At 40.6% G+C, this 21,013-nt stretch overlaps 2 protein-coding genes across 2 annotated transcripts; both read left to right on the top strand.

Annotated features, from left to right (window-relative positions):
• Window positions 1-2,334: 2,334 nt before the first annotated feature.
• LOC137248819 (collagenase-like) lies at window positions 2,335-3,285 on the top strand. The gene is made up of 2 exons (XM_067779717.1): window positions 2,335-2,603; window positions 2,736-3,285. Exons 1-2 carry the CDS (start codon window positions 2,335-2,337, stop codon window positions 3,283-3,285), a joined length of 819 nt encoding a protein of 272 aa, XP_067635818.1.
• Window positions 3,286-13,811: 10,526 nt separating this feature from the next.
• LOC137249329 (collagenase-like) lies at window positions 13,812-15,216 on the top strand. Its single transcript, XM_067780691.1, has 2 exons — window positions 13,812-14,085; window positions 14,218-15,216. Exons 1-2 carry the CDS (start codon window positions 13,817-13,819, stop codon window positions 14,765-14,767), a joined length of 819 nt encoding a protein of 272 aa, XP_067636792.1. The 5' UTR covers window positions 13,812-13,816; the 3' UTR covers window positions 14,768-15,216.
• The last annotated feature ends 5,797 nt before the right edge of the window (window positions 15,217-21,013 follow it).

Below are 21,013 nucleotides of genomic sequence, written 5' to 3' on the forward strand. Positions count from 1 at the left end.
ACATAGGCGTACAAGTAAATGCATCTGTGTGTGACATCTCTTTCGGCTGCCTTATATATGTGTATACATGATTTGATTATTGACGTAAATACTGCTTGGCATGGCCTTAGCATCGCCTTAGTGATGGGATAACTTAGTGATGCTAATATCCATGACAATATGCATGTACTACATACACGTAAGAGTAGCAAAAAGTACAGAGAGAATAGTGAAACTCTAACATTTTTCAACTCAACTCCGCTCCTTAAATTGATGGTTTCGAAATTACATATATATTATAGGAGAATCATATACATATATCTATATTGGGTCCCATAGCATATGAGAATAGATAGGAATGAAAAAGCCCCAAAGCTTGTTCCGTAGTCGTCCCACTTATATTGAGCGAGATTACAACATTAGACTCTTACAACATTAGACCAACAAAGTTATTCCTATCATTAAAAGGAGAGGACTGTGTCTCATGACGGGTATTACGACCGGACACTGCCTTTTGGCGTCACATGCCTTTCAATTAGGCTAGCAGATGTAGGAAGTGCGGGTTGTAGGAGTAAACGATCAAGCACGTTTTGTTCTCGTGCCCTGCGCTTGCCAGGCTAAGACTCCAGCTATTAGGAGTGAAACAGCTGTCAGATCTTGAAGCAGCAAGTGGCATAAATCCTAGAAAGCTTCTAGTATTTCCCAAAGGGGACAAAGTTAATTTATAACATAGGACCTGGTTTTTGATAGGCTTTTTCAGTTTGGTCGTAAAATAAACCACTAGCAACACCACGGAATCATACAGTCTATGTGACGTGCTCATGGACCGGTCAGTACAATCTAATCTAACCTCTATCCCACTATCTCCTCCTTTTTTTCATCCTTTATTCGCTCCCCTCTCTGCGTCTCTTTATTCCTTTCCATCTTTTTCATCCATTTGTTCTTTCTAGCTCCCTGCCCTTCTTCTTCCCCTCGCTCCATCTATCACCATCTTTCTAACTTTATCTAGGTCTACCTATTTCTCCTTCCACCGTTTTTCTTCTCTCTGTCTCTCTTTATGCTTCTCCATCCCTTATTCCCTCTCCCAATCCGAGTACTAGTCCCAGCCTCGGTCTCAGTCCCAGCACAAGTCCCAGTGTTAGTTTCAGTCCCAGTCCCAGAGGATGGCAGGTATAAAAAGTTTTGTCAAAAAAAAAATTAAGAGTTCGTTGTTCACAAAAATTCATGTGAATCGGTCGAGCCGTTTCGAAGGAATTATATCACAAACATTAAAAAAAATAAATGTAAGGCGCGATAACCTCCGAAGAGATCTAAGGCCGAGCTTCTCTTCCAATTTGCGTCGTGCTCCTCTTGATTTTTCCCTACAAATTGGCCGGACGGGACCTACATGTTTTATGCCGACTCCGAACGGCATCTGCAAGGCAGATGAGTTTTCACTGAGAGCTTTTCATGGCAGAAATACAATCGGAGCGCTTGCCAGACACTGCCGAGGGGCGACCCCGCTTAGAAAAATTTTCTTCTAATTGAAAAATCTTATTTCTAAAATGTTGATGTTGCTTTGCCCGGGAGTTGAACCCAGGGCATACGGTGTGATAGGCGGAGCACGCTACCATCACACCACGGTGGCGGCCAAACATTGTGACACGAAAATTTTACATATAAGATCACTGTTCTGTTCTTTCTTGACCGATTGAAACTTTGGAGTTAAGGTGAATAGTTCTATCCGAAGTATACATCGATAGAAAATAAAAATCTCGCTTTTTACGCAACCAAATACCCATATACTGTGAATTGCCGAAATATATGCATTTATGACAAAATAATGCAAACTAACCCATAGTACGCTTTTGAACTATATACTACAAATAAACCAAAATAGCCTATGCTTTACTTACTTACTTACTTACTTAATTGGCGCTTAACCGTCTAAACGGTTATGGCCGTCCAACAAGGCGCGCCAGTCGCTCCTTCGCTCCGCCAACCGGCGCCAATTGGTCACACCAAGGGAGTTTAAATCGTTTTCCACCTGGTCCTTCCAACGGAGTGGGGGCCGCCCTCTACCTCTGCTTCCATAGGCGGGTTCCGATAGAAACACTTTCTTGGCCGGAGCATCATCTTTCATTCGCATAACATGGCCTAGCCAGCGCAGCCGCTGCGTTTTAATTCGCTGGACTATGTTGATGTCTGCGTATAGCTCGTACAGCTCATCATTAAATCTTCTTCGGTACTCGCCATCGCCAACGCGTAGAGGTCCATAAATCTTTCGAAGAACTTTTCTCTCGAACACTCCCAAAGCCGCTTCATCTGCTGTTGCCTATGCTTTAGTTAGTCTAAATTTGCTTGAACAGAAGGAACATGAAATTGTTGATAGCTTTGTCGCTCATACTATGCATCGCCTCGGCGTTTGAAAATCGGGGACCTAGAAATATACAACGTGAACGGTTGGTGTCTATGGAGCAAAATGTAGCTGTAAGTCCACGTATAGCAAATGGTAAAACGGCTGCTGCTAATGACTTTCCTTATCAAGCTGGTTTGATGTTAATTGACGGTGAAAAATGGGGCTTTTGTGGTGGATCTCTAATAAGCAAAGAATGGGTGCTGACGGCTGCTCATTGTACTTTAAAGTAATTTTTGAATTATATGTACTGTATGTTTTAGGGTGTGAGAAAATTGGCTAAAAGAAAAATCAATAAGTTAATCACCCAATAACGTACTGTCTATACGTAATTAGATCTAGACAATTCTTTTAATTTCAGTGCTGTTCGTGCGATCGTATTCTTAGGCAGCATCAATCATTTAGATGCCCTTGAACGCCTGGAGGTGGACAAATGTGACATTAAAGTTCATCCCGAATTCGATAGGGAAACTCTTATAAATGATATAGCTTTGATCAAAATTCCAAAAGTAAAATATTCAGCTGCCATTCAACCGGTGTCCCTACCAAAATGTGCTTCAAGCTATTCCACTTACGTTGATGAAACTGTAGTGGCTTCTGGATGGGGTGAGACCTCTGACACATCAACATCGTTTTCACCTGTTTTACAGTTTGCCAATTTGAAAGTGATCTCGAACGAAGTATGTGCTGAAGAATATCCTAATGTCGTTACCCGAATGTTGTGTACTTCCAGTGTCAATCGTATTGGAATTTGTGTTGGTGATTCTGGTGGTCCATTGATGTTGGCATCTTCAAAGCTTCAAATTGGTATTGTGTCTTTTTATTCACCCAAAGGATGTGGAAGTGATTCACCAGCTGGACATACTCGTGTCACTTCCTACTTGGATTGGATTCTAGAAAATACGACTTAATCTTAATAATAAAAGTGCTTATGTTTGTAAAAAATATTGAACTCAAAATTATTAACTATAAGTATAAATTATAAAAAATAATTAATCTGACAGGGTTCAGTCACCACGGCACCCTTGCATACATATCTGGCTTCTCGGCATAACCGAAAAAGTCACGTTTTTCTCGAAAATAAAATACTTAGTGCGCGATAGCTTCTAAAATAACTTAAAGTCATGTTACTTCAAATTATATACGAAGATTGATTTACATCCGCATTACGTTCGTTATGCTTAACTGTTTCATAAGTATTTTGAACTTAATAAAAAGTGCTATAAAGCTTACTTCTATAAAATGCGAAAGAAAATTATTTGCAACACGTTTTATGGTTTGTAAATTCTAAAGGGGGATAAAGGGTTTTCCTTACGCTATGAGCTTTAAAGATAACATTTCTTACTATTCCGTTTAGGCTGCTTCGTCTAGTAAATATTCTTATAAACTGCATTCAAACAACTCAATCTTCAGTCTCTCAATAATCAGTTGTATAAGATGTGTAATATATAGAGAAGAGATGTACGTAAGCGTTATTTTCGATAAATATAAAATAAACAAGTAAGGAAGGTTAAGTTCGGGTGTAACCGAACATTACATACTCAGTTGAGAGCTATGGTGGCAACATAAGGGAGAATAACCATGTAGGAAAATGAACCGAGGGTAACCCTGGAATGTGTTTGTATGACATGTGTATCAAATGGAAGGTATTAAAGAGTATTTTAAGAGGGAGTGGGCCATAGTTCTATAGGTGGACGCCATTCAGGGATATAGCCATAAAGGTGGATCAGGGTTGACTCTAGAATGCGTTTGTACGTTATGGGTATCAAATTAAAGGTATTAATGAGGGTTTTGAAAGGGAGTGGTGGTTGTTGTATAGGTGAACGCCATTTCGAGATATCGCCATAAAGGTGGACCAGGGGTGACCCTAGAATTTGTTTGTACAATATGGATATCAAAAGAAAGGTGTTAATGAGTATTTTAAAAGTGAGTAATCCTTAGTTCCATAGGCGGACGCCGTTTCGAGATATCGCCATAAAGGTGGACCAGGGGTGACCCTAGAATTTGTTTGTACAATATGGGCATCAAACGAAAGGTGTTAATGAGTATTTTAAAAGGGAGTGGGCCTTAGTTCTATAGGTGGACGCCGTTTCGAAATATCGCCATAAAGGTGGACCAGGGGTGACTCTAGAATGTGTTTGTACGATATGGGTATCAAAAGAAAGGTGTTAATGAGTATTTTAAAAGGGAGTAATCCTTAGTTCCATATGTGGACGCCGTTTCGAGATATCGCCATAAAGGTGGGCCAGGGGTGACTGTAGAATTCGTTTGTGCAATATGGGTATCAAACGAAAGGAGTGCGCCTTAGTTCTATATGTGGACGCCTTTTCGAGGTATCGTAATAAAGGTGGACCAGGGGGACTCTAGACTTTGTTTGTACGATATGGGTATCAAATGAAAGGTGCTAATGAGTATTTTTAAAAGGGAGTGGGCCTTCGTTTTATAGGTGTTCGCCTTTTCGAGATATCGCCATAAAGGTGGACCAGGGGTGACTCTAGACTTTGTTTGTACAATATGGGCATCAAACGAAAGGTGTTAATGAGTATTTTAAAAGGGAGTGGGCCTTAGTTTCATAGGTGGACGCCGTTTCGAGACATCGCCATAAAGGTGGACCAGGGGTGACTCTAGACTTTGTTTGTACAATATGGGCATCAAACGAAAGGTGTTAATGAGTATTTTAAAAGGGAGTGGGCCTTAGTTCTATAGGTGGACGCCGTTTCGAAATATCGCCATAAAGGTGGACCAGGGGTGACTCTAGACTTTGTTTGTACAATATGGGCATCAAACGAAAGGTGTTAATGAGTATTTTAAAAGGGAGTGGGCCTTAGTTCCATAGGTGGACGCCGTTTCGAGATATCGCCATAAAGGTGGACCAGGGGTGACTCTAGACTTTGTTTGTACAATATGGGCATCAAAAGAAAGGTGTTAATGAGTATTTTAAAAGGGAGTGGGCCTTAGTTCTACAGGTGGACGCCGTTTCGAAATATCGCCATAAAGGTGGACCAGGGGTGACTCTAGACTTTGTTTGTACAATATGGGCATCAACCGAAAGGTGTTAATAAGTATTTTAAAAGGGAGTGCGCCTTAGTTCTATATGTGGACGCCTTTTCGAGGTATCGTAATAAAGGTGGACCAGGGGGACTCCAGACTTTGTTTGTACGATATGGGTATCAAATGAAAGGTGCTAATGAGTATTTTTAAAAGGGAGTGGGCCTTCGTTCTATAGGTGTTCGCCTTTTCGAGATATCGCCATAAAGGTGGACCAGGGGTGACTCTAGACTTTGTTTGTACAATATGGGCATCAAACGAAAGGTGTTAATGAGTATTTTAAAAGGGAGTGGACCTTAGTTTCATAGGTGGACGCCGTTTCGAGATATCGCCATAAAGGTGGACCAGGGGTGACTCTAGACTTTGTTTGTACAATATGGGCATCAAACGAAAGGTGTTAATGAGTATTTTAAAAGGGAGTGATCCTTAGTTCTATAGGTGGACGCCGTTTCGAAATATCGCCATAAAGGTGGACCAGGGGTGACTCTAGACTTTGTTTGTACAATATGGGCATCAAACGAAAGGTGTTAATGAGTATTTTAAAAGGGAGTGGGCCTTAGTTCCATAGGTGGACGCCGTTTCGAGATATCGCCATAAAGGTGGACCAGGGGTGACTCTAGACTTTGTTTGTACAATATGGGCATCAAAAGAAAGGTGCTAATGAGTATTTTAAAAGGGAGTGGGCCTTAGTTCTACAGGTGGACGCCGTTTCGAAATATCGCCATAAAGGTGGACCAGGGGTGACTCTAGACTTTGTTTGTACAATATGGGCATCAAACGAAAGGTGTTAATGAGTATTTTAAAAGGGAGTGGGCCTTAGTTCTATAGGTGGACGCCGTTTCGAAATATCGCCATAAAGGTGGACCAGGGGTGACTCTAGAATGTGTTTGTACGATATGGGTATCAAATTAAAGGTATTAATGAGAGTTTTAAAAGGGAGTGGTGTGAAGGCGTTTTCCAGATATCGACCAAAATGTGGACCAGGGTGACCCAGAACATCATCTGTTGGATACCGCTAATTTATTTATATATGTAATACCTGCCAAGATTTTAAGGGTTTTTTATTTCGCCCTGCAGAACTTTTTCATTTTCTTCTACTTAATATCAAGTGCTGGCGTTCACGCCTGTGGACGAGCGTCTCGCCGCTATTCGAATAAAAGCAAAATTTTTTAATATATCATTCATCTGCGCCCATGCGCCGACAGAGGAGAAAGACGATGAGGTGAAAGACACTTTTTATGAACAATTAGAACGCACATACGAGCGCTGCCCCCGTCATGATATAAAAGTCGTGCTTGGCGACTTTAACGCCAGGGTGGGCAAAGAAGGTGTTTTTGGCCCTACAGTCGGAAAGTGCAGCCTACACAATGAAACTTCTCCAAACGGACTGAGGCTGATTGACTTTGCCGGTACTCGAAACATGGTCATATCAAGCACGAGGTTCATGCATAAAAAGATACATCAAGCTACATGGCTATCTCCTGATCGAAATACTCGCAATCAGATCGATCACGTTGTGATAGACGGACGGCATGCCTCCAGTGTTTTAGATGTGCGAACGATCCGAGGACCTAACATCGATTCGGACCATTATCTCGTTGCAGCCAAAATACGCACCCGCCTCAACGCGGCTAAAAACAAGGAACAAAAAACACAAGGAAAGCTAGACGTCGAAAAGCTTCAATCACAACAGACTGCCAATGATTTCGCAACTCGACTCTCACACCTGCTCTCTGAGGGCACAACTCATCCTGAAGGAATACAGGAGCAGTGGGAGCATATCTCCAAAGCACTTCATACTGCCGCCGAGGAAAAAATTGGTTACCGGCGGCCACGAAAAAACAACTGGTATGATGAAGAATGCCGCGTTGCAACCGAAAGAAAAGACGCTGCCTACAGGGCTACGTTAAAAGCGAGCGCGACAAGAGGAGTGTGTGAACGCTATCGTGAGTTGAAAAGGGAAGCGAGACGCCTTTTCAGGAAGAAAAAAGCAGAAGCAGAAAGGCGTGAGTGCGAGGAGCTTGAGCTGCTAGCCACCAGGAATAACGCCCGAAAATTCTACCAAAAAATACGGCGACAGACGGAAGGTTTTAAGACCGCGGCAAACTCCTGTAGGAATGAAAACGGCGACCTTGTAACTGATGTGCAGAGAGTGCTTAGATTATGGAGGGAACACTTCTCTGCTCTCCTAAATGGAGGCAGAAATTCACCGCGCAGAGATGAAGAACCCGATCCCGCAATCGATGATGATGGAATATATGTCCCCCCGCCCGATTGTGACGAAGTTAGAATAGCAATAACCAGATTGAAAAACAACAAGGCCGTGGGCGCTGATGGATTGCCTGCGGAGCTATTCAAGTTCGGCGGCGAGGAGTTGGTAAGGCGCATGCAGCAGCTTCTTAGCAAAATATGGGCGGACGAAATCATGCCCGACGGTTGGAATCTAAGTGTTCTTTGCCCAGTCCACAAGAAGGGGGATACTGCAAAATGCACCAACTATCGTGGAATCAGCCTTCTTAATATCGCATATAAGGTCCTTTCAAGTGTATTGTGCGAAAGATTGAAGCCCACCGTGAACCGGCTGATTGGACCTTATCAGTGCGGCTTCAGACCTGGTAAATCTACCATCGACCAGATTTTCACAATGCGCCAAATCTTGGAAAAAACCCGTGAAAAGAGAATCGACACACATCACCTCTTCGTCGACTTTAAAGCCGCCTTCGACAGCACGAAAAGGAGCTGCCTATATGCCGCTATGTCTGAATTTGGTTTCCCCGCAAAACTTATACGGCTGTGCAAAATGACGTTGAGCAACACCATCAGCTCAGTCAGAATTGGGAAGGACCTCTCCGAGCCGTTCGAAACTAAACGAGGTTTCAGACAGGGTGACCCCCTATCGTGCGATTTCTTTAATTTGATGCTGGAGAAAATTATACTAGCTGCAGAACTTAACCGCACTGGAACAATATACTATAAAAGCGTGCAATTACTGGCATATGCTGATGACATTGATATCATCGGCCTAAACACCCGCGCTGTTAGTTCTGCTTACTCCAAGCTGGAAAAAGAAGCGGTAAAGATGGGTTTGATGGTGAATGAGGACAAAACGAAGTACCTGCTGTCATCGAGCAAAGAGTCAGCGCATATGCGCCTTGGCAACCACGCTACTGTTGGCAGCCATAATTTCGAAATAGTAAAAGACTTCGTTTATTTGGGAACCAGCATCAACACTAGCAACAACATCAGCACTGAAATCCAGCGAAGAATCAATCTTGCCAATAAATGCTACTTTGGACTAGGTAGGCAATTGAAAAGTAAAGTCCTCTCTCGGCGAACGAAAATCATACTCTACAAGTCACTTATCGTACCCGTCCTGCTATATGGGGCAGAAGCATGGACCATGACAACAGCAGATGAAGCGGCTTTGGGAGTGTTCGAGAGAAAAGTTCTTCGAAAGATTTATGGACCTCTACGCGTTGGCGATGGCGAGTACCGAAGAAGATTTAATGATGAGCTGTACGAGCTATACGCAGACATCAACATAGTCCAGCGAATTAAAACGCAGCGGCTGCGCTGGCTAGGCCATGTTATGCGAATGAAAGATGATGCTCCGGCCAAGAAAGTGTTTCTATCGGAACCCGCCTATGGAAGCAGGGGTAGAGGGCGGCCCCCACTCCGTTGGAGGGACCAGGTGGAAAACGATTTAAACTCCCTTGGTGTGACCAATTTCCGCCGGTTGGCGGAGCGAAGGAGCGACTGGCGCGCCTTGTTGGACGGCCATAACCGTTTAGACGGTTAAGCGCCAATTAAGTAAGTAAGTAAGTAATATGGTAGGTGTCACAACCATTTTATAAAGTTTTTTCTAAAGTTATATTTCGCTTCAATAAAACAATCCAATTACCTTACCATATTTCATCCCTTTTTTCGTATTTGGTATAGAATTATGGCATTTTTTCATTTTTCGTAATTTTCGATATCGAAAAAGTGGGCGTGGTCATAGTCGGATTTCGTTCATTTTTCATGCCAAGATAAAGTGAGTTTAGATAAGTACGGGAACTGAGTTTAGTAGAGATATATCGATTTTTGCTCAAGTTATCGTGTTAACGGCCATGCGGAAGGACAGACGGACGACTGTGTATAAAAACTGGGCGTGACATCAACCGATTTCGCCCATTTTCACAGAAAACAGTTAGCGCCATAAAATCTATGCCCCTACCAAATTTCAAAAGGATTGGTTAATTTTTGTTCGACTTATGGCGTTAAAAGTATCCTAGACAAATTAAATGAAAAAGGGCGGAGCCACGCCCATTTTTAAATTTTCTTTTATTTTTGTATTTTGTTGCACCATATCATTACTGGAGTTGAATCTTGACATAATTTACTTATATACTGTAAAGATATTAACTTTTCTTTTAAAATTTTACTTTAAACAAATTTTTTTTTAAAAAGTGGGCGTGGTCGTTCTCCGATTTTGCTAATTTTTATTAAGCATACATATAGTAATAAGAGTAACGTTCCTGCCAAATTTCATCATGATATCTTCAACGACTGCCAAATTACAGCTTGCAAAACTTCTAAATTTCCTTCTTTTAAAAGTGGGCGGTGCCACGCCCATTGTCTATAAGTTCAAATCACCTAACAAGTTTCATCGCTTTATCCGTATTTGATAATGAATTATCGCACTTTTTCGATTTTTCGAAATTTTCGATATCGAAAAAGTGGGCGTGGTTATAGTCCGATATCGTTCATTTTAAACAGCAATCTGGATGAGTGCCCAGGAATCTACATACCAAATTTCATCAAGATACCTCAAAATTTACTCAAGTTATCGTGTTAACGGACGGACGGACATGGCTCAATCGATTTTTTTTCGATACTGATGATTTTGATATATGGAAGTCTATATCTATCTCGATTCCTTTATGCCCGTACAACCAACCGTTATCCAATCAAAAGTAATATACTCTGTGAGGTCTGCTCAACTGAGTGTAAAAAGAATGTGCCACTGAGTTTGAACCATGTACATCTAATATTTATTTTTCTTCAATTTTCGACTTTAGGTAATTCAAACGGAACCTGAGCTAAAAATATTTTTAAGCTTAATTTAAACAAATTCTCCGAACCAGCGGCGGAATATGTCCAAAAAGATCTTGCGTGTCGCAAGGGAGCCGGCATGTTTAGGCCGACAGCCCAAACTCAAAACATAAAAGGTCGCCCTATTATATTGGTTAACAGTGCCAGTCAAACTGTTTATGTTAACCATACAAATGAACATCGCTAGAATAAATAAACGTTTTGACTGGCAAGCGGTATTGATCTATTATGTTATTTTACTTCAATTGTTTTCTAATCTCAAGTACAATGGACGTATCCCACCGCAGTTTCCAGCTTCAACCAAAAGGTAACCTGAAATTATATATATACTAGCAGACCCGTCAGACGTTGTTCTGCCCTAAATTTGGTCTATCTTCATACATTTTAATAAACTTTTTCCGTCTAACTCTGCCCCCCCTCCTCCTCCACACCTTTTCTTAATCCTTGTATTCACTCCTCCCTCCGTCTTTTCGCTTCATCTATCTCTATTTTCGTCTCACTCTATCTCTTTCTCAGTCGCCTTCTCCTTCCGTCTTTTCTCTTCTCCAAAGTTTTTCCCATTCTTCTTCATCCCTTATTACCAGGCAAATCGAATAGGATGTATGTAAATAGTTATGTGGGTATTATTAATTCATTTCTTTATTTCGGCTTCGCATGCACATTTATCAGTATCCGGGGTCCAGCGGTATAAAAATTACTCTGTACTAAAGCACTCATCAACAGCTTTCATTTGTTATCCATATTGTATAAACACATTCTAGGGGTACCCGCGTCCCCGTTTTCGCGTATATCTCGAGACCCTAGTTACACGCGGGTACGAAAAATACCCCGTATCAAAGTACTCATAAAAAGCTCCCATTTGATACCCATATTGTACAAACATATCCCAGGATTACCCAGGTCCACGTTTTGATCTCAAGACCCTATCCAGAACGGGATAAAAATTAGCCTATGTCTGTCTCCTGGTTCTAAGCTCCCCCTCCACCAATTTTCAGCCAAATATGTTCATCCGTTACTTCCTCTTCAATCACTCTTTATCTAATAAAAAAAAGCGCATCAAAATCCGTTGCGTATTTTTAAAGGTTTAAGCATTCAAAGGGACATAGGGACAGAAAAAGCAACTTTGTTTTATACTATGTAGTGATGTACATCCATACATACCTATAAACCTACGCCCAAAGTTAAATAACGCAGCGAATGCTATATATGTACGTATGTATGTGTCGCATCAAGCCTCACTCAAAAGCAATTAGCGCGGACAGTTCACAGCGAACAAACACACATACGCATTTTTTGATAAAAATGTTACTTTTATTTAAACAATTTGGCTGATATAAGAAAGGAATGAAGTATTTTTTTTGAAGCAGATCGAAGGTAAATATTTCAAAGTTTTACTGAAAAGTACAATTTTTTAAATCCATCCATCCGTTTATGAGTTATAGCTGTGTAAACAAAAATTTTATGATTTTTTACTACATTTTGGCAATTTGCCACGCCCCTATTATATATATCTTAGAATTATATTAACTGTACCATGTCACGTAGTTAAGCTTTCAAATGCAAAAAACCGTTTTAAAATCGGAGCATTCTGTGTGAAGTTATGTGCATACATGGCATTTAGCGACTTTCTTTTATAAAATTTATAGAAGATATATTAATTTTTGTGCACAATATTTATTTCAAATAAAGATATTTATATCTAAATTAAAATTCTAATACCACACTTTTCTTCTTTTCTGCACTATATCTTGACCGGCACCATCCCTGAGCTGTGGCCCGGCCAAGACACTATTAGTGAAATATAATTGTGAAGTGCTACTCCCAATGTAGTCTAAATAAAGACCATTTTGCAATACTGAAAATTGGAGTTATTTATTCGAACGTTAGCAGAAGGTGTATAATTATCAGGAATTTCCTAAATAGATATATATATGCGTGTACTACATACACGTAAGAGTAGCAAAAAGGACAGAGAGAATAGTGAAACTCTAACATTTTTCAACTCAACTCCGCTCCTTAAATCGATGGTTTCGATATTACATATATATTATAGGAGAATCATATACATATATCTATATTGGGTCCCATAGCATATGAGAATAGATAGGAATGAAAAAGCCCTGAAGCTTGTTCCGTAGTCGTCCCACTTAGATTGAGCGAGATTACAACATTAGACTCTTACAACATTTGACTAACAAAGTTATTCCTATCATTAAAAGGAGAGGACTGTGTCTCATGACGGTTATTACGACCGGACATTGCCTTTTGGCGTCACATGCCTTTAAATTAAGCTAGCAGATGTAGGAAGTGCGGGTTGGAGGAGGAAACGATCAAACACGTTTTGTTCTCGTGCCCTGCGCTTGCCAGGCTAAGACTCCAGCTATTAGGAGTGAAACAGCTGTCAGATCTTGAAGCAGCAAGTGGCATGAGTCCTAGAAAGCTTCTAGTATTTGCCAAGGGGACAAAGTTAATTTATAACATAGGTCCTGGTTTTTGATAGGCTTTTTCAGTTTGGTCGTAAAATAAACCTCTAGCAACACCACGGAATCATTCAGCCTATGTGAGGTCCTCATAGACCCCCCAGTACAATCTAATCTAACCTCTATCCCACTCTCTCCTCCTTTTCTTTATCCTTTATTCGCTCCCCTCTCTGCGTCTCTTTCTTCCTTTCCGTATTTTTCATCCCTTTATTCTTTCTAGCTTCCAGCCCTTCTTCCCTCGCTCCATCTATCACCACCTTTCTAACTTTATCTAGGTCTACCTATTTCTCCTTCCACTGCTTTTCTTCTCTCTGTCTCTCTTTATGCTTCTCCATTCCTTATTTCCGCTCCCAATCCGAGTACTAGTCCCAGCCTCGGTCTCAGTCCCAGCCCAAGTCCCAGTGTTAGTTTCAGTCTCAGTCCCAGAGGATGGCAGGTATAAAAAGTTTTGTCAAAAAAAATTAAGAGTTCGTTGTTCACAAAAATTCATGAGAATCGGTCGACCCATTTTGAAGGAATTAAACCACAAACACTGTGACACGAGAATTTTATATATAAGATCACTGTTCTGTTCTCTCTTGACCGATTGAAACTTTGGAGTTAAGGTGAAAAGTTAAAATCTATCCGAAGTATCCATCGATAGAAAATAAAAATCTCGCTTTTTACGCAACCAAATACCCATATACTTTGAATTGCCGAAATATATGCATTTATGACAAAATATTGCAAACTATCCCATAGTACGCTATTGAACTATACTACAAATAAACCAAAACAGCCTATGCTTTAGTTAGTCTAAATTTGCTTCAACAGCAGGAACATGAAATTGTTGATAGCTTTGTCGCTCATACTATGCATCGCCTCGGCGTTTGAAAATCGGGGACCTAGAAATATACAACGTGAACGGTTGGTGTCTATGGAGCAAAATGTAGCTGTAAGTCCACGTATAGCAAATGGTAAAACGGCTGCTGCTAATGACTTTCCTTATCAAGCTGGTTTGATGTTAATTGACGGTGAAAAATGGGGCTTTTGTGGTGGATCTCTAATAAGCAAAGAATGGGTGCTGACGGCTGCTCATTGTACTTTAAAGTAAGTTTTGAATTATATGTACTGTATGTTTTAGGGTGTGAGAAAATTGGCTAAAAGAAAAATCAATAAGTTAATCACCCAATAACGTACTGTCTATACGTAATTAGATCTAGACAATTCTTTTAATTTCAGTGCTGTTCGTGCGATCGTATTCTTAGGCAGCATCCATCATTTAGATGCCCTTGAACGCCTGGAGGTGGACAAATGTGACATTAAAGTTCATCCCGAATTCGATAGGGAAACTCTTATAAATGATATAGCTTTGATCAAAATTCCAAAAGTAAAATATTCAGCTGCCATTCAACCGGTGTCCCTACCAAAATGTGCTTCAAGCTATTCCACTTACGTTGATGAAACTGTAGTGGCTTCTGGATGGGGTGAGACCTCTGACACATCCACATCGTTTTCACCTGTTTTACAGTTTGCCAATTTGAAAGTGATCTCGAACGAAGTATGCGCTGAACAATATCCTGATTTCGTTACCCGAATGTTGTGTACTTCCAGTGTCAATCGTATTGGAATTTGTGCTGGTGATTCTGGTGGTCCATTGATGTTGGTATCTTCAAAGCTTCAAATTGGTATTGTGTCTTTTTATGCACACAAAGGATGTGGAAGTGATTCACCAGCTGGACATACTCGTGTCACTTCCTACTTGGATTGGATTCTAGAAAATACGACTTAATCTTAATAAAAAAAGTGCTTATGTTTGTAAAAAATATTGAACTCAAAATTATTAACTATAAGTATAAATTATAAAAAATAATTAATCTGACAGGGTTGAGTCACCACGGCACCCTTGCATACATATCTGGCTTCTCGGCATAACCGAAAAAGTCACGTGTTTCTCGAAATTGAAATACTTAGTGCGCGATAGCTTCTAAAATAACTTAAAGTCATGTTACTTCAAATTATATACGAAGATTGGTTTACATCCGCATTACGTTCGTTATGCTTAACTGTTTCATAAATATTTTGAACTTAATAAAAAGTGCTATAAAGCTTACTTCTGTAAAATGAGAAAGAAAATTATTTGCAGCACGTTTTATGGTTTGTAAATTCTAAAGGGGGATAAAGGGTTTTCCTTACGCTATGAGCTTTAAAGATAACATTTCTTACTATTCCGTTTAGGCTGCTTCGTCTAGGAAATATTCTTATAAACTGCATTCAAACAACTCAATCTTCAGTCTCTCAATAATCAGTTGTATAAGATGTGTAATATATAGAGAAGAGATGTACGTAAGCGTTATTTTCGATAAATATAAAATAAAAAAACGCAAATCTACGTTTTTTTGTTGTGCTCATACGATAGCTATGACCATGAATCACTGATCTGTACAATATATGACGCATACGTAAGTATTTGATTAAATTTGAAGCTTCTTAAGTGGAACAGAATTTACGAAAAGCTTCTCATTTGAAGAATCAGTTGTATTGGATATATACTATATATATATACGACCGGTCTCTACGATTTCTTCAGAAAATAGTATGTCCCATATATAAAAGGATCTAGTAAATTTTGAGCTTCTATCTGATAAATTTGGGAAGATATCACAAAAAACCTCTTTTCTGAAAAATCGGTTATATGGAGGATATATGCTTTAGTGGTCCGACCGGATCGGTTCCGACAAATGTCTGATCGGAATGAAATGCATACCCGCTCACTAAATTTCATCAAGATATCTCTTATCAACTTAGATCATCACCCTGATTACTTCGGCATGCTTACTCTTCTCCTTTGTGGACTTACAATTTTGAGATTCGTGACAAACTAAATATACCATTTCATGTAAGCTAGAACATTCGTTGTGAAAGGCGGATAATGCTACCACCACACCACTGCGACTTGCTGCTCACATCTACCCTTACTCAATTCAACGAATACAAATAAGTTTTGATAATTCTCCGAAAAGTGTTAGCACGTCATTACATTTTTGTGTGTGCATATATGTAGTCGTATATGTTACGAAAATAATTGTCTGCTATATTCAAATCTGACATAAATATTTACAAAAAACCCTTAAAAGTTAGTTTATGATCAGATCTTATAAATTGGACGCAGAATTGAAAAAATTTCAATTTTAAAAGTTTTATTTTTTATTAGAGGCAAATTTGTACAAGGTACCATTGTCTAATTTTCAGCTGTGCTTAAATAAATATTTTCCTTAGTTCAAGTGACTATTATTGATTGTTGAAATTATGTCCACATTGCAAGTTTCGTGAGTTAATATATTATAAACCTTATATTTGACGTTTTTATACCTTTCATGAAAATGAACTGATATGTTTAATTTGTCACGAATCTCAACATTGTAAGTCTTTAAAAAAGACGTGATAGAACCGAAGTATACCGAAATGATCAGGATGACGAGCTGAGTTCATTTAGTCATGCCCGCCTGTCTCTATGTCTCTCTGTTTGAACGCAAACTAGGCCCTCTCAATTTTGGAGATATTTCGATGAAGTTTGGTGAGCTGGTATATTTGGGTGCCCAATTAATCATTTGTCGGAACTGACCAGATCGAACCACTTAGCATATATCCCACATACAGCCGATTTTTCAAATAATGGGGTTTTTGTCATTTATTTCTCTTTTTAACTGTTAGAAGAATGAAACTTCACAGGCTGTTTACATATAATGCATATATTGTTTTTTTTTAATGTGTTAGATCGGTCATATACATATAATATATATCTCGTACAACCGATTGTTCAGACAGGAGGTTTAACAAAATTTCTTGCTCATTTTAACAGCTAGAAGCTTGAAATTTCCCAGCAAGTTTACAATAAAGCATACATTGTTGTCTGAAAAAATCGTTAAGATCGGCCGTAGATATCCCATACAACTGATTGTTCAGATTTTCTGAAATTTTTAAAATTCAACACATTAGTGTTCATCTCCATTCATTAAAGTTATGGCACAGCCGAAGACAGTCCCGTCCTTACGTGTTTTTTTATTAATATAGAAAGAAATATAAAGTAAGACCACGTCACCAGTTTGAACTTTTTATAAATTTTTTAAACAAAAAGTTTCGAAAGAAACACGCTTCACAAAGCAAAAACATTTCCCAGTCGTGTGAACACTGGCAAGATACCCAGTAAGGCAAGCATTTTTTCATGATCTTTTTACCACGCCACCTATGAAGTCTTTCGGGCGACTTGTCTCGAGGCATTTAGTTTATAATGTTGGGGATATTGAGAAAAAGTGTACCCTAAAGTCTGCACTGTGTGACTGGATGCCCTTGTTGTGAGCGCAAAGGCGTGATATTTCTCAAGGTCTTTAGTTTGGAATGTGTGGATGGACGCCAATAACAGACCAATATAGAAAGGGTATATAATGTGTATAGACCGTGATCGCCCTGCTATATCGGATATCAGAATTCTCATCCATAACGGCAGGACTGCAAGGCTACGAGGTTCAGAATAGCCTTTTTTGATTATTTTTATTCTCAGTAGAGAAAAGCTTTCAGAGTATAAAATTTTTTTCTCCATAATGGTAGCTTCTGATGGCAGTAACTTATCGAGATAATTGAGCGATGAGCTCACATATACATTTACAAAATGAGAATGTGGTAAAATCTTCGAGATACCTTGAAAAATTTGAATTCTTAATATGAAGTGTTTTGGGATTTGCGATAACGACTTTAGCTTTACCATCTAACACTGAAAAGGTAAGTTCAAAACAAGAATAACAAAAACATCCCTAGGCGGACACATAAACAACTATCCAGCGATTAAAGCAGCAACAACAACAACGTAATTTATGACTTAGATGCTGGTTGGATTAGGTTGAACTGGCCGGTCAGTAAAGACCCCTCATAGTTTGAAAGTGTCCATAGTGTTACAAGAATTTGTTTGACGACCAAACGGAAAACCCCCAAGTAGGCAACAGGACTTATGCTAAGGAATAACTCCATCCCTTTAGCAAATACTCAAAGTTTCTACAACCCAGCTTAATTGCTGCTTTGAGATCTGGCAACTCTGTCGCCTCTAGTAGCTGGAGTCTTGATCTCTCGAGCGTATGACACACAGATCGTGCTCAATTGTTTCTTCCTGCAGTTCGCCCTTCCTACATCTACATTTTACTGACGAGGCCTAACTTATATGCTTAGTATGCCAATCGTGAGCCTTAAATATTTCAGTCCTCGCTTTCATGCTTGCTTAGATGCTGAACGTGAAACAAATTATTGTTCGAGCAAGCGAAATTTGCTTACGTGTAAACGAGCTTTTTAAACGGTTTTATTTATCTTGAGTTGACAGGCAGGCCGCATGCACGGCCGCACGGCCGTTGTGAACGAATGTTGTAATTGAAATTTAAGTAACTTCCCGATAACCTACAAGCTTGAAACTTGGAATATAGTTCAGAACCCGATGACAATGCAATAATAAGACAAAAAATCGCCGCTAGGTGGCGCAATGATCGAGATATTCGCAAAATTCGCATTTGCGGTCCGATTTGGCTCATATTTGGAACACATAATACATGCAAGAATAGAAATCGACCTGTGAAAAAAAATCGCCGCTGGGTGGCGCATGGATCGAGATATTCGCAAAATTCGTATTTGTGGTCCGATTTGATTTGGTCCATATTTGGAATACATAATACATACATGAATAGAAAGCGACCTATGATGCCCGATTTGGCACATATCTGGAACAAATATTGCATACAGTCCAGTAGAAGTGACATCAAAATATTTTGGAGTTGGAGGAGGGACAAGCATACGTGGCGCAGAGTCGAGTAAAGTCTTTGGAAGAATTATGTATTGAGGACTTAGGTTGTAACAAATTGTCAGGAATGAGTCCTTGTAATAATTAGTCACTAAATGAACTAAATAGAATGAGAAATAATAGGCAATTAAATAAAGACTAAAAAGTTGAAAATAAAATAATTAAAAAAAATTTTAAGTTAAACGGTTTTATTGAAAACAATACTTACATGAAATAATAATAATACGAAAAGCTAGAAAATAATTAGGTAGGTCCTAGGTACTAGTCATCACACTCCTTATCAATCTAGGGCGTTGATCAGACAATTAAATAAAAGCGTTGGCAAAATCTACATGCGATCCAGGAAAAGAAGTCCTGATGATAAAAACCCTAACACGCTAGAGGTGGGCGAAGTCGAAAAGAACTTCAAAGCCTAAGGGAAAAAAGACAGGTGGAGGTCCCCGACGTACCACGATCGTGCTAGAAGAGGGCCAACCGCTAAATGGTGCTGTGACTCGCACAGAGGAACACCCGGCACAACAGTCACGAGAGGCTGAAGGGGGCCTCGAATACTCTAAACCAAAAGGGCAAGGGGAGGACGACGACGTCAAGACGAAGGTACTGGAGGGGGACAAACAGCCCAATGGTGCTGCGAGTCCTACAGATAAACCTCCAACACAGTAAAGTGGCGTCGAGCGAACTCCTCCTAACCCTTGAGGAGGGTTCGTTTGACGTGGCGCTGATCCAGGAGCCGTGGCTCCCATCGGGAGGAAAGGTTTCTGGACTTAGCGCGTGCGGGTTTGGCGTATACTACGCGCAAACAGAAGGACGGGTGCGAGCTGTAGTAATGGTAAGGAAACAGCTGCATTCATATATGCTGCCTAATTACACCACTGAGGATCTCGTAGCGGTGGCTGTTTAGCAAAAGAATAAGCAGGCATTTATCCTGGCGTCCTGCTACATGGCCCATGCTGCGGAGGTTCCACCGATGGAGTGCAAAAGGCTAGTACAGGAGGAAGGGCGCAAAGGGCGGTTGGTCATAGGCGCAGATGCAAATGCGAACCACAATGCGTGGGAAGGAGCAGATACGAACGAGAGAGGCGAATCTCTGTTTTGTTACATCCTGCAAACCAATTTGCAGATAGGCAACAGGGGAATGTCCCTACATACATTGGTCCAACATCCAGCAATGTTCTGGATATTACATTGAGCTCCGAGCGTGATATATCAAGGTATGATTGGATGGTTCTTGATAGACCATCCTTCTCCGACCATGCGTATATCAGCTTCAGCATCCCCCTAAAGAGGGTAGAGAAGGGAGGAACCTTTAGAAACCCTAGGTCAACGAACTGGACTAAATTCCAGAAACATGTGGAAAAAAACTGGGACAACCCAAAGAGTTGCTAATGTAGAGGAACTGGAGGAGTCGCTTCCGAAGGCAGTCGGTTCTATGTACCGGAGCGACTCGGGATTTTTCCCGACCAAGGACTGTCATTTCAGTGTGACCCCATTTAATTTGTTTCGTCCCTCCCACAAATTGTCATCCTCCCAGCAGCTCCTTGCAGCAGGACTGCTACATATTCTCTTACTCCGGGAAGGTATCGAACCCAATCCGGGTCCGTCTCCTGACCCCGGTCCTGAGAAATGGTTTTGCTGCATTTGCCAGAAAAGAATCTTTTTAGGACGGTCATACTCTGTTCAGTGTGTCTCGTGCAAGGGATGGTTGCATCGGACAGGTTGTTCTGGGCTCGATCCCAAAACCCGACGTCCACGTAACTTTTATAAATCTTTTGTGGCTCCTTGCTGCTCACGCCCAAGGGCGTCCCGTAGTCTACGCCTAAGCGTATCCCCACCACCTTCCAGCGGCCTCGCTGCTCAGCAAGCCGCAACAAGTACCCGCTGCTGCTCGTGCCCCACGGCGCCAACAACTCAAACAGCTGATACCACTCATAACTACTACCTTCGTAGTAGAGCTGGTAGCAATGCTGAGCATCAGCCCCTGCCCCCGTCTTCTTCTTTCCCCCCCCCCCCCCCCCCCCCTCCCTCTTTTCTGGCAGCAATCGTGCAGGTCAGGGAAACAGACTCTTAGTCCCTGCCTCCGTTTGCACCGCCTGCCAGCACAGAATATATAGGTTTGCGACATCCGCTCAATGCAGATCCTGCCTAGGCTGGTGCCACTTTTCTAGATGTTCTGGTCTCCGTGACGGCAACCCCTCGACG

The sequence above is a fragment of the Eurosta solidaginis genome, chromosome 4 (assembly GCF_040869045.1).
Source record: "Eurosta solidaginis isolate ZX-2024a chromosome 4, ASM4086904v1, whole genome shotgun sequence".
Taxonomy (NCBI): domain Eukaryota; kingdom Metazoa; phylum Arthropoda; class Insecta; order Diptera; family Tephritidae; genus Eurosta; species Eurosta solidaginis.

What these genes read in the sequence shown, in the direction of transcription:
- LOC137248819 (XM_067779717.1), top strand. Translation starts at nt 2,335, where the DNA reads ATGAAATTGTTGATAGCTTTGTCGCTCATACTATGCATCGCCTCGGCG. An exon ending in GCTGCTCATTGTACTTTAAA is followed by an intron (nt 2,604 to 2,735) that starts GTAATTTTTGAA and finishes TTTTAATTTCAG; the next exon opens with TGCTGTTCGTGCGATCGTAT.
- LOC137249329 (XM_067780691.1), top strand. Translation starts at nt 13,817, where the DNA reads ATGAAATTGTTGATAGCTTTGTCGCTCATACTATGCATCGCCTCGGCG. An exon ending in GCTGCTCATTGTACTTTAAA is followed by an intron (nt 14,086 to 14,217) that starts GTAAGTTTTGAA and finishes TTTTAATTTCAG; the next exon opens with TGCTGTTCGTGCGATCGTAT.